Source organism: Zingiber officinale, chromosome 8B, assembly GCF_018446385.1.
Source record: "Zingiber officinale cultivar Zhangliang chromosome 8B, Zo_v1.1, whole genome shotgun sequence".
In the NCBI taxonomy this organism is placed as follows: domain Eukaryota; kingdom Viridiplantae; phylum Streptophyta; class Magnoliopsida; order Zingiberales; family Zingiberaceae; genus Zingiber; species Zingiber officinale.
The window spans coordinates 71,923,805-71,938,285 of NC_056001.1; the positions used below are offsets into that span (position 1 = coordinate 71,923,805).

General features: G+C 37.6%; 1 protein-coding gene across 3 annotated transcripts; it reads left to right on the forward strand.

Annotated features, from left to right (window-relative positions):
* The first annotated feature begins 939 nt into the window (after positions 1 to 939).
* Positions 940 to 11,468, forward strand: LOC122014748 (alpha,alpha-trehalose-phosphate synthase [UDP-forming] 1-like). 3 transcript variants are annotated; one of them, XM_042571148.1, is made up of 18 exons: positions 940 to 1,116; positions 1,671 to 2,123; positions 2,442 to 2,539; positions 2,747 to 3,135; positions 3,979 to 4,093; positions 4,282 to 4,383; positions 4,465 to 4,615; positions 5,758 to 5,846; positions 7,146 to 7,218; positions 7,921 to 8,021; positions 8,455 to 8,642; positions 9,390 to 9,507; positions 9,861 to 10,040; positions 10,104 to 10,226; positions 10,304 to 10,391; positions 10,483 to 10,613; positions 10,682 to 10,780; positions 10,863 to 11,468. In XM_042571148.1, the coding sequence occupies exons 2-18, from the start codon at positions 1,691 to 1,693 to the stop codon at positions 11,289 to 11,291; spliced, it is 2,907 nt and encodes a 968-aa protein (XP_042427082.1). In that variant the 5' UTR covers positions 940 to 1,116; positions 1,671 to 1,690; the 3' UTR covers positions 11,292 to 11,468. The 3 variants fall into 3 exon arrangements, with proteins under 3 accessions (XP_042427082.1, XP_042427081.1, XP_042427080.1); XM_042571147.1 differs by lacking the exon at positions 7,921 to 8,021 and having other exon boundaries at positions 940 to 1,142; positions 7,146 to 7,193; XM_042571146.1 differs by lacking the exon at positions 7,921 to 8,021 and having other exon boundaries at positions 7,146 to 7,193.
* Positions 11,469 to 14,481: the final 3,013 nt, after the last annotated feature.

Consider the following 14,481-nt stretch of genomic DNA (forward strand, 5'->3'; position numbering starts at 1 on the left):
AGCGTAGATGTCTTCATCAGGGTTGGAATTTTCTTTTTCATGTCGCATCTCGACATTGGAGCTATGGTTTAGATGAAGATGATGATAAGAATTGCACAAAATATGTGAGGAATATGCTTGTTGCTATCTCTTTCTTCCTTATATTCCAAAGCCATTTGCATATGTCACAGTGAGAGCTTTAGGAATATGGAGGAGCGATCGTAAGCCTTGCAATCGCTTTGTGGTGTGCTTTTATTTAACGAAAAGCTAGACACCCTGCCATGCATATCCTTTTAGTTTTGGGCTAATATTAATGTTTTTGGAATCGACAAATCGGGACCGGGGTTGGACCGAATTAGACCGTTAGGGTTCACGAGAGTTTTCTTTTGTAAACCCGATAAGTCATCGCCCGTCTAGTAACACTTCATCCCATGTTCTATGGGGTATTCTCATTGTATGGTAAAGAGAAATTTTCAGAGATGAAATTTGCCCACCAAAAATAATTCAAAACAATCTTAGTTGATAGAGAGACAAAGTGCCTCAAATTAACAACTAGATATTAAACCCTTAACCTTATTAATAGTGTTATTATTCAATATAATACATTAATTAGTGTTTAGATGAATGATTGATTTTGTAGATTGAAATTAATTATTTATATAAAAAAATATAAATAGTTAAAAAGAGTAATTACATTTACTTTAAGTATGTTATTAATTGGCTCCTTATATTTCCTTTCATTGTTTACTCTTTCTGTATGGGAAAGATTATATATATATATATTGAAGATTACCCCTTAAAATTGAATGATTCTAAAATATGACCTTGTTGGATAAAAGTGTAATGGGTCGAGGGTAAAGTTATTATCGCTTCTAAATTGTGAGATTATTTTAAAATTTAGGGGTAGAATAAAAGTTTCCTAAAGAATATATAGAGATGTATATAAATTAGAGTAGGATCGTGTCGAGACACGAGTGACTCTTGCATGCTCTTGTCCGCAGCGCTGCCACGGTATAAAAAGGGGGTTCAAGGATCGGTGTCACTCGATCAGTTCTCTTCTCGCGCAAGGGCGAGGCGGGAGGCGGGAGGCGACGAGAGCGGGAAGAAGAAGTAGGAGGAGAAGGCAACGAGAAAGCGGTATTGGAATCTACCTCTCTTTTTTGGTATGTATGTATGTATGGATGGATGGATGTTGTGTATGTGTCTTTGTTATGGTTCCCTCGTCGATCGTGGCTTAGGGCTGGCTGTAAATCTGCAACTGTGGCGCGTGGGTTTCGATCGCCATGAATGACCATTGATTTGTGTGATTTGGTGCCAACGAGTTGCATGCGCTCAGTGCGTGGTCGAATAGAACAGGTGAGGTTGGAGGGGTGAGTTTCACGAGGGACCACCGCGCTCCGCACCACCACTGTTGGCCCAAACTCGTTTAATCTCGCTTTCTTTATGGATTTTTTTTTTTTTTTTTTTTTTTTTGCAATCACATAGCCTGGACTAGGAATAGTACCAGGCCGAGGAGGAAAAATGAGACCTTGCGATGAGTGAGGGGGTAATCTGCGGCTGACCGGAGTGTGTGGTAATGGGACCACCCAAAGGCGGCATCTTTGCGTGACAGGCCGATCGCCGGGGTTCACCTGTCGCCGGATGATTTGTTTGTTCGCCGGCTAATGGGCCTTATCACTGTTCCAATGCAGGGCGGTAGCAATCTGACTGTATGAAACCGGTGTCCGAGGAGTCGCCTGAGGAGCAACACAACATGCATGGGGGAAAGTATGGCGGCGGCCGTAACCCTACCACTCGGGTCGAGCGGCTGCTCCGCGACAGAGAACTCAGGAAGATCAAGAGAGCGATCGTTCAGGACGAGGCAGGAAGCAGCGGCGATGGCGGCGAGGAGGCGGAGCCACCTGAGCATCCGTCGGAGAACGGAACTGGGAAGGAAGCCGGCGGCGAGCCCGATGATGAGATTGTGTATGGGCCTTCTACTCCGGTAACCATGATTGGAGCGAGAAGCAGGAGCAACAGGGGAAAGCCCATGAAACAGCGGTTGCTGGTAGTGGCGAATAGGTTGCCCGTATCTGCAGTTCGCAGGGGGGAGGATTCCTGGTTTTTGGAGATCAGTGCTGGTGGGCTCGTCAGCGCTCTGCTTGGTGTGTTCTCTGCTTCCAAATGCTTTCTGGCATATTAATATTTGCCCTGAAACGATCTCCTGTTTGCTGCTGCTTCTTAAGAGCATTTCTTGGACTTATGTTGTAATATGCTAGTGTGGACATATGAATCATGCTAGTCTCACAAAATTTCCATCCATATTCAGTTTGAGTAGTAATATTAGTATTCTTTCATTTATCTTCTTGATCATGCATGCAAATAAGAATCGTGATCAACATGTCTGTTAGATGCACTATTTCATACAATACATGTTCAGCAGACAGGGAAAGATTATTTTACTAGCTTCTTTGTTGATGTAGGTGTAAAGGATGTTGATGCCAGGTGGATTGGATGGGCTGGTGTCAATGTACCAGATGAAGTTGGCCAGAGGGCTCTTACTAAGGCATTAGCTGAGAAGGTCCATTTATGTTCTTCGACATTTTCCGTGTCTTTTGACACCTTGATAATTCATTCCTTAAGAATCTACAATAAAAAAATGGATTTTACTTAATTGGATCATCATGAAGAATGCTAATGTTTTCTTTTGGGCATATTGAATGTTGTGTTTTTTCCTTGATAAAGGAAGAATGTATCTCTGCCATAACAAGTTGTTTATCTCAAGCAGAGATGCATTCCGGTTTTCCTTGATGAAGAAATCGTACATCTATATTACAATGGCTACTGCAACAACATGCTCTGGCCTCTCTTTCATTATCTTGGGCTTCCACAAGAAGATCGGTTGGCAACCACTCGCAGCTTCCAATCTCAGTTTGATGCATACAAGCGTGCCAACCAGATGTTTGCTGATGTTGTGAATAAGCACTACCAAGAAGGCGATGTTGTTTGGTGCCATGATTACCATCTAATGTTTCTTCCTAAATGTCTTAAGGAGCATAATAGCAAGATGAAAGTTGGTTGGTTCCTTCACACACCTTTCCCTTCTTCAGAAATCCACAGGACCCTTCCATCTCGGTCTGAATTACTAAGATCAGTTCTTGCTGCTGATCTTGTTGGGTAAGCATACTTTTCATTTCTATTATTTGGAGACACATGTGGAACATACTTAGTCACTTTCATACGTTTTGTGCTACATAACTCCCACAATGATGTCATAAGATATTTTGAGACATCAAGTGTGTTTTCTCTCTGTCTCTTTTTGTTTTATTATGTTAGGATGTCTAGATGTATATTCTTTTATGGTCAGTTTGTAAATAACTTTTGTATCACTGTATTCAGTGTTGGTGTTGGAATCCACTATGCTGTGACAATGCATAAAATTGCAATTAAATAATATATGAAAAATTTGCTAAAGCTTTTAAGTTTTGAAAGCTTATGCATGTAGGAAGCCTTCAGGTCTTCAAGGTGCATATAGAGCTATAAAAATATAATTGTTAAGACCTTATTCTTGATAAAATACATAAAAGATAATTTATGCTCATCGTGTAATGATTGAAAAATACAAATAATAAATTTCTAACAATTATAGATGTAGGTATTTATAACTTGTAAGTTATGGTTGTCATTATCATCATCATGCCATGGTAGTCCCAACTCCCAACTATTTGTAAAATGTAAAATTGCAAAAAGCTCTTTTTTGTTTCATATCATTACATAACTATTGCTTTTATACAGCAGCTTATTTAGTAATGATTCTTCTTTGGATTAGATTACAAATAAACCAGATAGCTATCTTCTAGTCTACACTTTTCTTATGTATTAAAGTTTGATCTAGTCATGTAGTTAAGTAAGTTGAAGATTAAAGAAACTCACAACTGTGTATGAATATGAGGCCATATACAAATGACTGGATGAGCTTATCTTCATGCAGTGATCTGATCATTTAAATGCCTACTGTAGGTTTCATACATATGATTATGCAAGACATTTTGTTAGTGCCTGCACTCGCATTCTTGGACTTGAGGGTACACCTGAAGGGGTGGAAGACCAAGGAAGGCTTACTAGGGTGGCTGCGGTATCATCTAAATGCTCATTTCTAATATCATTCTCATCATCATTATTATACATTATTTTTATCTATTTCTATTTTCATGGTTAACCTTTATCTTTTCTTTTCTTTTCATTTTTTTAAGAAAAGGAGAAAGGTGATGCATCAAAATTGTTGCCAATCTTTCTTACCTTATTTTTTCTTTTTGTTCTCAGTTTCCTATCGGAATAGATGCAGATCGATTTAAACGAGCACTTGACCTTCCTGCTGTCAAAGAGCACATCAATGAGTTGACGAAAAGATTTGCAGGCCGAAAGGTAGGTAGCAAACTCTCTTCATTAATGTAGCTTTGTAATATTGCTGTTGCTTCATTTTATTAATCAATCATTTGATGATAGGTAATGCTGGGTGTAGATAGGCTTGACATGATCAAAGGTATTCCCCAAAAGATTTTGGCATTTGAAAAGTTCCTAGAGGAAAATTCAGCATGGCGTGACAAAGTAGTCTTGCTGCAAATAGCTGTTCCGACAAGAACTGATGTCCCTGAATGTATGTATCCTGTCCATACCTAGTGTTTTTTTGTCAGTTTTTGATAATGTGATTCATTAAACTCTTTATTATTGGTAGCACTAGCAGACCATCTGACACCTCTATTGATTAAGATTTTTTTTTTTTTTTTCAGAAATAGCTTCATCATAGATTTAATCTCACCTATGTCTAATGCTTTTTTTCTTTTACATTCTTGGCAAAATTTGTGTAAATGCAACTTAGTATCAACTTGTTCACAAGAATGGGAATTTATGTGTTTGTATTTTAGTAATTTGTGAAGATGCCTGAATCAATCATTTGTGAATTCCATACAAAAGACCAGTTATAGGTCAATGGTTTTAGTTCAGAAACTGGCTAATGCATCACATACTTCTTTGTGCATTTGGTTCTTCAAAGTTTAAAGCACAACTGAGTTTATGATGCTTCCATCTTGTTTTAGCCAGATTTCAGCGAAAGGATTAGCTCTACTCTAACCTTGCCCCATAGTAACGTTATTTGTTGAATTTTTATACTGTTCGCTCAATTAAATACTTTTACATGTCATTCTCACGATGGCACATAAATGTCTGCCATTTCCATCTTGCTTGCAATGTCATTGGATATCTGCTAATTGATTGTTAATTCAACAAAGGGAAAACAATTAATTTCTCTGTCTACCTTTTCCAATATAAAATATTCTTCCACTATGCTTAGTGTAATTGTTTTTCTATATTGATATCTACCTTGTTGTCACAATAAAACATTAGACAACAATGAAATACTGAGGTTGTGGCTCCATTAAGTTGCACTTGATAAACAACCATCTTTGCTATAGCACCTCTTTTTCCATGTCCTCCCACTTCTGTGCATTGGATGTAGACAGATGTTATTGAAAACATGCTCTGCCAGATTTTTTTTTTAATGATTTGATAGGTTTTCTTTTATTAAAATAAATTTAAATAAAATAGGTATTGTTGTGAATTAATTTTGCTTTCATATAAAAAAGTAAGCATTAAAGAAGGATATTTTCCTCGTGTGTCTTTTCTTTTACCAGTTGCTAATGTAGATAAAACATTATCTTGTGTTAATTAGAAGAGAAGCTACTTTATTGATTGATGAAACAAATTGATTAAATTCTAATTTTACTCCCTTATTTTTCATAGATCAAAAGCTTACTAGCCAGGTTCATGAGATTGTGGGTCGTATAAATGGTCGATTTGGAACACTTACAGCTGTTCCAATCCATCATCTGGTCTGTCTCAACTGACCATCCTTGTAGTTTTCACTATCTCATTTTTGTGCAATCTTCTCATACAATTTAACTTTGGCAGAAGCACAAGTGTTTCAATAGCATAAACACTTAACACATATGCTAAATATTTTTTGTTTTTGCTTACTGCTGTAGCTGATAGCTGTTAATAAGAGTTCACTTGATGCTAGATTTCTTGTTGATTAAAAGCCAAAAATGCCAATTATAAAATTGGTTGACAACTTTTAAGAACTAGTAAAATTATTTCGTCAATGACATGATATGCCATCTGGTCTTGAAATGCATGATAGTACAACAAAAGAATCAATGAAGAGTATCCATGGGGATGCACTTTGGATGACTATGCAGCTATATGTTATGCCATCAAATACCATGGGCTTCTCAGAAATTTGATCAAAATTCATTCTAGCAATCCAAGCAAATAAAGGGTACATGTTACCAATCTCAAGTATATAGCATGTGATTTTCAAAGATAACTCATTTGCAACTTATCACTTACGTGATATTCAAACTTTTTTTTATGTATAGAAACCTTTGATTATGAAGCTATTTGTTGGTCATGATAGTAAAATGAGATGAGCAATAAGCAATTCATATTCTGTTATTGATGATAAACTTTGTTTAGAAGCTTATTCTGCACAAAACATAAAAGGTTGCTGCCTGTTTTATGTTCTACAGATAGATAAATACTGCATTTATAGATAGTGTCATCACATTATTTTAAGATTTTTAGGTAGTGACATCACAATATTTTAAAATTGTTATTCTCATATCCAACAGTTGACTTGTTCCTGTTAGTAGTTAGATATCAGAGGCTAAGACTGGGTAGCCTAATTAGTCATGACAAATTTTTTGATTGATATAGCAAGGATACTTGACATTAATTGGAGTTGACTATCAGAGAGGTAGATTCCCCAAGGAAACCAGATTATGATTTAACAAGCACTAAATTTTATTGGCTGGAACTTGTGAATTTCTGAATTATACATAAAGACTTTTGCAAAGGCTTTGAATTTATGTTTATATAAAATATTTAGATTTGCATTATAGTGCAAACTGTGGAGATTTGCTGTCATGCTAAGTAATTCAGGTTGGCCCATCTCTCCAGTTTAAGAAGATAAAAGATGCAAACTGCAATGTCTTGAACAATTCTTGATCATACATGAGTGATGTTCCTTTATATGCATATTAAACATTTTTCTCTTAAATTTTGTTCATAGTTATTAGCTTCTTTGCATTGTAAAAATATCAAATCTTCTAATGGAAGTTACCTTCTTGCAGGATCGGTCCCTTGATTTTCATGCATTATGTGCTCTATATGCAGTACTGGTGATTGTTTTTGCTCTTCTGTTCTGTTTATTCTTCAAATCATTTTATTGTTCTCATAAACTATGAAGGATGGATAAGAATATCATGCTGATGCTAATCAAACATTTATACTAAATCACATTAATTCTGACATAAGTTCACATTTCATTTTAAAACTACTTACCATGCATTTTTTTTGTTGGAATAGCTGAAATAAATTTACTTTATATTAACAAAATTAATTATGTCCAGCCATTGGTCTGGCTTTGAACCATTAACATACTAGTGATGCTTAAAATTAAGTAGACGTGTATGACTAGCAAGAGCACTAACTATATTATTTCCTTGGCTCGTAGTTCCTTTTGCTATTCACCATGATGTGGGTTGGACACATCATGAATTTTCTTCCTCCATTTTGCTTTAGATGAGGCCAAATAGTTGTAATACCTACATTTGGATGATATAGTTTCTTTACTCTCTCTTTATCCTGCTCTCCTTTCCCAGACCTTCAACTCTAATAAACTTGTCTACGTATGTAATGTATCAGTTGTTTTTGAGCAATTTAACTTCTTATGTTTCTACACAGCTACACCCAATTGTGGATGGGAAAAAAAATCTTTGGCTTCACTATTACCTTTTTCTAATTCCAACCAAACTAAGTGACCTTAATTATTTTCTGCTGTTCCTTTTTTTTTCATTTAAGCCCATTTGACCTTTTTCTCATTTGTGTTTCTTTTCCTCACTTCAGATGTGGCTTTAGTAACATCATTGCGAGATGGAATGAATCTTGTAAGCTATGAGTTTGTAGCATGTCAAGGAGAAAAGAAAGGAGTTCTCATTTTAAGCGAAGTAATTTCTTATCTTGTCTGTCTAATGTTAAAGTGAATATATGATAGTTTATTTGGCTCGTTCCATTTTAATTTATTATGTAAGTTCAAGCAATAGAATCACTGTTTTGTGTGTCTTTTACATGCCTCGTGCCTTTTTTTTTCTTCTAACATTTGCAACCAACTGAAACTACATTCAAATTTTATTAACAATGCATCATTATGGTCACAAAAACTTGGTTGAGCATTTATATTTTAAGTTTCCAAGTCTAGAATACAAGTACTAAGACATCAAAAACACAACTCATTCACATGTTATCATTTTTAATCTTTGTGGATTGATACTTTTTTCTTCCGTGAATGCAAAATATGTTTCATATTGCACGATTTATTTCCTTAGATTCAATGTATATGTTAACTATGATTAATTTTTCCTTCTTGTTCTCTTTATCCAGTTTGCAGGAGCTGCCCAGTCACTTGGGGCTGGTGCTCTTTTAGTTAACCCATGGAACATCGCAGAGGTTTCTGCTTCTATTGGATATGCATTGAACATGTCTCCTGATGAGAGGGAAAAACGGCACAGGCACAACTACGCACATGTGACTACACACACTGCCCAAGATTGGGCAGAAACCTTTGTGAGGTGCCGTTCAGACTAACTTTTAAACTCTTACTACTTGTTTTGGTGGCATAAAAATATTACATAATGAAGTAACTTAAGGACAAGCATGCTAGTTCTAACTCAAAGTAAATCTAACAGGCTTCCATTGCCATGACTACAAGTTAAAGTATATGATTATAACTAAGAAAGAAAAAAAAAGATTGTTGTATATTATGAACTCCTTGATTTAGTTAACATGATGTTCTAGAAGATATTGGTACAATGTAATAACATCTTTCCTACATTAACTTGTAGGTTACTTTCGAAATCAGAATGTTCCACGGGTAATTTGAAATTTTTAATATTTTTACCATAGTAGCTTCATCAGCACTACTGATTTGAAAGAACTAGTGGAAAGGAAACTTGTCCAATGTGATGTGATCATATGATTTATCTATAAATTTTTGGTTTATTCATGCATGCAAAACCTATGATTCTCTGTAAGCTTGATCTAGAACAAGCGGTTAATACATGCATGGTTAATGCACGGGGACTACTGTGATGCAGGCATCATACCTAGTTTGCCCAAGGCCTGTTTTTATGTGAATTAAATCCATTGCTTTCTTAACTAGGGTTCTAACGAAAGAATCATATTGTATCATTTTTTGACAGACTGATTGTTGTTCTCTTGCTATAATGTTCTATAGCATTGATTTTCTTCAGTTGCTAAGGTAGATGGAGTTAAATATACACCTTGAGTTATTTTGACCATTTCCTTTTATGATATAGTGAACTCAATGATACTGTTGTCGAAGCTCAACTTAGAACAAGACAAGTTCCTCCTATGCTTCCTACAAATATAGCTGTGGACCGGTATTTACAGTCTATGAATCGATTGGTTATACTGGTATTCTTCTTCTTGAAACAAATAATATGCTTGTAAACTATTTTTCTGCTTTTGTCCCTGTATTTCTATACATTGACTATCGATTCATTTTGCTCTATGCTTGTTATTTTATGAATTTTTCTGGTTACAAAAATGCATCCATTAAGTGTTAATAAGGATCATTGAAGATTCTCAAGTGTAAAAGTTATGAAGTTTCATTGTCCTTCTCATGGAACAATGAAACAATTAGCTCCACCATGTGTATGCCATGATTAGTTTTCGTTAATAAAATCGTTTGTTTATTTGTTTCTGTTCCTTTGATGTTCTCCGTTGCATCATTAAACAGTTTGTTTGTATGATTTGGCGGTACTTAGGGATTCAATGCGACATTAACTGAATCAGTCGAGTCTACTGGAAGGAGAGGAGGTGACCAGATCAAAGAAATGGAGCTCAAGTTGCATCCGGAGTTGAAAGTGTCACTGACAGCTCTGTGTAACGACACACGAACAACAGTAGTTGTCCTCAGCGGAAGTGACAGAAGTGTCTTAGATGATGTGAGGAAGCTAAAGTTGTCTCATATTTCAATTAATCAATTTTATAGATGTCTTTCTTCGCAGAACTTTGGAGAGTACAATATGTGGCTTGCTGCTGAAAATGGTATGTTTCTGCGCCACACGGGTGGAGACTGGATGACGACAATGCCAGAGCATCTTAATATGGACTGGGTAGACAGCGTAAAGGTAGTCATACTGATCGAGTTTCTGTTTCTTGCTGTGCATTTTTGATGTTCGATTGGATGCTAACTGAAATTTTACAGCATGTCTTCGAATATTTTACCGAGAGAACGCCTAGGTCTCATTTTGAGCATCGTGAGACATCTCTCGTTTGGAACTATAAATATGCAGGTTGTTACTCAGCATAACTTCTGATAACCAAAACATGAAACTTCTTGTTGTTTTGTTTGATTTATTTACACGTCCTTGATGTTTTGGCCAGATGTTGAATTTGGAAGGCTTCAAGCGCGAGATATGTTGCAGCATTTGTGGACAGGTCCTATATCAAATGCAGCTGTTGATGTTGTCCAAGGTAGCAGATCGGTCGAGGTTCGATCTGTTGGAGTTACCAAGGTATGAATCGATAGATACCTATTCTTGTTGAAGGGCTCGTACCGACATTTCTGGGTGCACTTTTGTAGGGTGCTGCGATTGATCGAATATTGGGAGAAATAGTTCATAGCAAAAGCATGGTTACACCGATTGACTATGTTTTGTGCGTTGGGCATTTCCTCGGAAAGGTAAGAATTTCTTGAATTCTTAGAATTTGTCGAACACTACCAAACTTGAAGATGCTCAAACTACAAGGACTTTCTATTGCAGGATGAGGATATCTACACTTTCTTCGAGCCAGAACTTCCATCTGAGCCTGCAAATTCCTCGAGAATGAAACTATCTGAAGCCAGCAAACCGACCCCGGACAAGAGACTCACCGGAAGATCATCGAGTATCAAGAACAACTCGAGGGGATCACATGTAAAATCTCAGAGGGTTCCTGTTGGATCTGAAAAGAAGATGTCTGCAAACCATAACATCCCTGCCGGTTGGCGATCTCCTCAAGAGGCAATGTCATGGCGCGAGGGGTCTTCAGTGCTGGATCTCAAGGGCGACAACTACTTCTCTTGTGCAGTCGGGAGGAAACGTTCGAATGCAAGGTATCTGCTCAACACATCTGATGAGGTGGTGGCGTTCCTCAGGAAGTTGGCTGAGGCAGCTTCTCTAGGATTCGCGGGGAATTCTGATACTCTTTAGGTGATACATTTCAGTCGATCAGTTAGGTAGCTGTTGGTATGTGCGATCTCTCTCCCTGTCTATATTGTTCTTCTTTCAAATCCTATCCATGTAATTCATGTGCTAAGTTATCCTCGCGGAAAGCATTTGTACATGATATTTATTCATATAATTGGAACTCAAGGAGAGATAGAATAACGGGCTGTTCATCGACAAATTCTTGCGGTTTCGTGTATATTTTGGTGCTCAAGATGTAGTGTCATGCTAAAATGATCGTCGACTCAATTGTCATGCTCGCTCGAGAAGGAGAAAGCTACCATTTCAACTCGAGTGAGTATAGTAGTTAGTTACTCAAAGTAGAAGAAAGGAAGCGAAGATTCTATTTCTATATATCGAGTGAGTCATGCTTGCCATGAGGCTTCAATTTATAGCAATTTTAATTAATAAAAAGGGTAAATTAATTTAATTATATAATATATAGAGCATTCTTAATCTTCTAATCACTTAGTTATAAACTAAACAAAGAAAAAAATCATCTAAATTGTTAAAAGAATTACCTTGTTATTGACAAATATTTTGGGCAAATATCCAAATTAATGCCACCTTTTAAAAATATTAAAGTAAAATTTCTCTATATTTTATTTTTTTAAATTAAATAAGAGGGTTTAATTTGTGTATTTTCAAAAAGAGAAGAGCAAACTTAATATGAGATTTTTTTTAAAAATATAATGAAGAGGCCGATTTAGATAATGACACACACAATATTATTATTCATGAAATGCGATAAATATAGACAATTTGATGACTAATTATTTTACATATTATTTAGTTGAAATATTTTAGGATAACAAGTTATCACTCTTTTTTAGGCTTTCTAATTCCACGGGCACGACAAATCGGAGACGGATCGCGCAGAATTTAAATCAAGATTTCCATACAAATCCAACCAATTAGATTCCGCCACGTAGATGAGTTCGATTCCGTGCCGGCCGATAAATAGTGGAAGCGGAGTTGCATCGACGGCGGAAGACGACGGTGAGGCGACTTGCGATCGAGGAGAGGGAGATGAGCTCTTGAGGGGAGACAGCGGCGGAGTTCGCCGAGGGGCGGAGTCGGAGTTGGGCGCCGCCGCACGTGGTGGCGTCGAGGCGGTGGGCGGTGGCCCGGCTCTCCGGCGAGAGGCGGAGGCTGAAGGGGAGGGATATGCGGCACGTGCCGCGACGGGTCCTGCGCGTGGCCGAGGTTTTTTTGAAGGCGAGTTGGCGTGCAGCAGCACCGCGCCAATTATCAATTAATTTTAAAAATAAAAATAAAAATAATTTGCGAACGGAATACTTGAGAGTCAATCTACAAATACTCGTATACGAGTGTTCTTTTGGTGAATTTAAAAGTTTAAAGGAGTATTTTTGAAAAAATTGAATTCCTGATAATTAATAAAATTAAGTTCCTTGTTTTCAGATGCTGCTCAGCATTTTCTGGAAGAAGTCCAGTGCAACATATTTGATCTTGATCATGACCATGCAAATTTAAAATTTTGATAGCTAACCAACAGTGACAGAATAGTTCGTTGTAAAATGATGATTTTCATAAAAAAAAACACAAAAAAAAAATTCGTCGTTTTCTAACTTTGTGAACCAAGTCAATACCTTGTCTGATCCCTCACTATAATAAAATTGTCCATTAGCGATCAAATTTAAACTCGGTCGCTAAAGGCGTCTTTATATGTCCATCAGTGATCCTCGATGAAAGGTTGACCACCGGCGAGATGCCTTTAAAATTGACTAAAAAAGACTTGGAAGGAGAATAATCTCAAGGGGATCACCTGCAAGATCACACAATATGGATGAGGAAGAGTGTTAGTAAGTAGACCAAGGGACCCTTGACACAATCAATTTGACGCTCAAATTAGTGAAGTGGAGAAAAATATGGAAGATGGATAGTAGAAGAATATGAGATGCGTGCGAAACAAAAGACATATTTGTGCCTTGCGGAGGCGGGACCCTTTTATAATATCTTTGTGATCCCTCCGTATTAATTAAATGTCAACTCAAAATAAAAGATACGTCAAATCCGTGTATCTTTGTTATATTGTACAGTTCCATCATTCATATGTTACTTGTATCTTGTATTTTGTATAAAGATATGGTATCACGTGTCTCTGACAATTCCACACGTAATATTAATTATGAAATGAACTCCTGAGTTGAAAGACCCATTGGGCTTTCTAGGTCTAACCCAAATAGTGGAATAATGGATTAGTAAAAAGGGGAGGGGGGCCTAATCTTGGTGGCCAATCTCTGTTCATGTGCTGACGGGTCTACTTATATGTCTGTCAATCTTATAGGGAGTTGAAAGGTGCTGAGCCCCAGTAGTTGAACATTCGACCGGGACGATGTAGGGGAGCAGAGCTTCGTGGGTTGGAGATCCGATCAGGACAATATAGGGGAGCAGAGTCCTGTGAGTCGGAGATCCGATCAGGACGATGTATGGGAGAAGAGCCTTGTGAGTCGGAGATCCACTTGGGATGATGTAGGGGAGTAAACCCTGTGAACTAAGGATCCTCTAAGCTAGCAAAGTGAAGTACGGAGGGAGAGAGGGAGTATGACCTGTGGGATTAGGGTTGTTCGATCGGATGGTGGTGTGCGGTAGTGAGGTCGGCTACAGAGGTGGCTATCACGTGGACCACAGAGCTGTACCAACAGTTGGGTTTGAAGAGAGGAGATCTGAGGGCAGCTGATAGCTAGGGAGTAGATCTAGTAATAGTCGACAGCTAGGGAGCAGATCCAGCTGAGATTTGGCACCGACGCCATCAAGAAAAGGTGACGACAACAGCGGGAGAGGGGAGTTGTCATCAGCGCTCATGCATGGATGAGGATTGGCGAAGGTGGGATGTGTTGGCGTGAAGAAATGGAGAAGAAGAGGGGTCGGCGAGAGGAGTCCCTCACGTGAGGGGGCTAGTGGCCGGGCACAAGAGAGGAGCCAACAATCTGCCTGACAATGTGGGAGGAAGGTGTAGGATCGTATAGAACGTAAGAGGGGGGGGGGGGATGTTGAATCACGTTTTTTAAAAAAACTTTCTTTTTCCGATTTGAAAATCAATGCATAGCGAAAAAATAGAATAAGAAAAAGAATCGTAGGAATTAGAACACAGTTGGTTTTACTTGCTTCAAAGCCTTTGACAACTCCTACTTCAAGGCCCATGCCCCTTTGG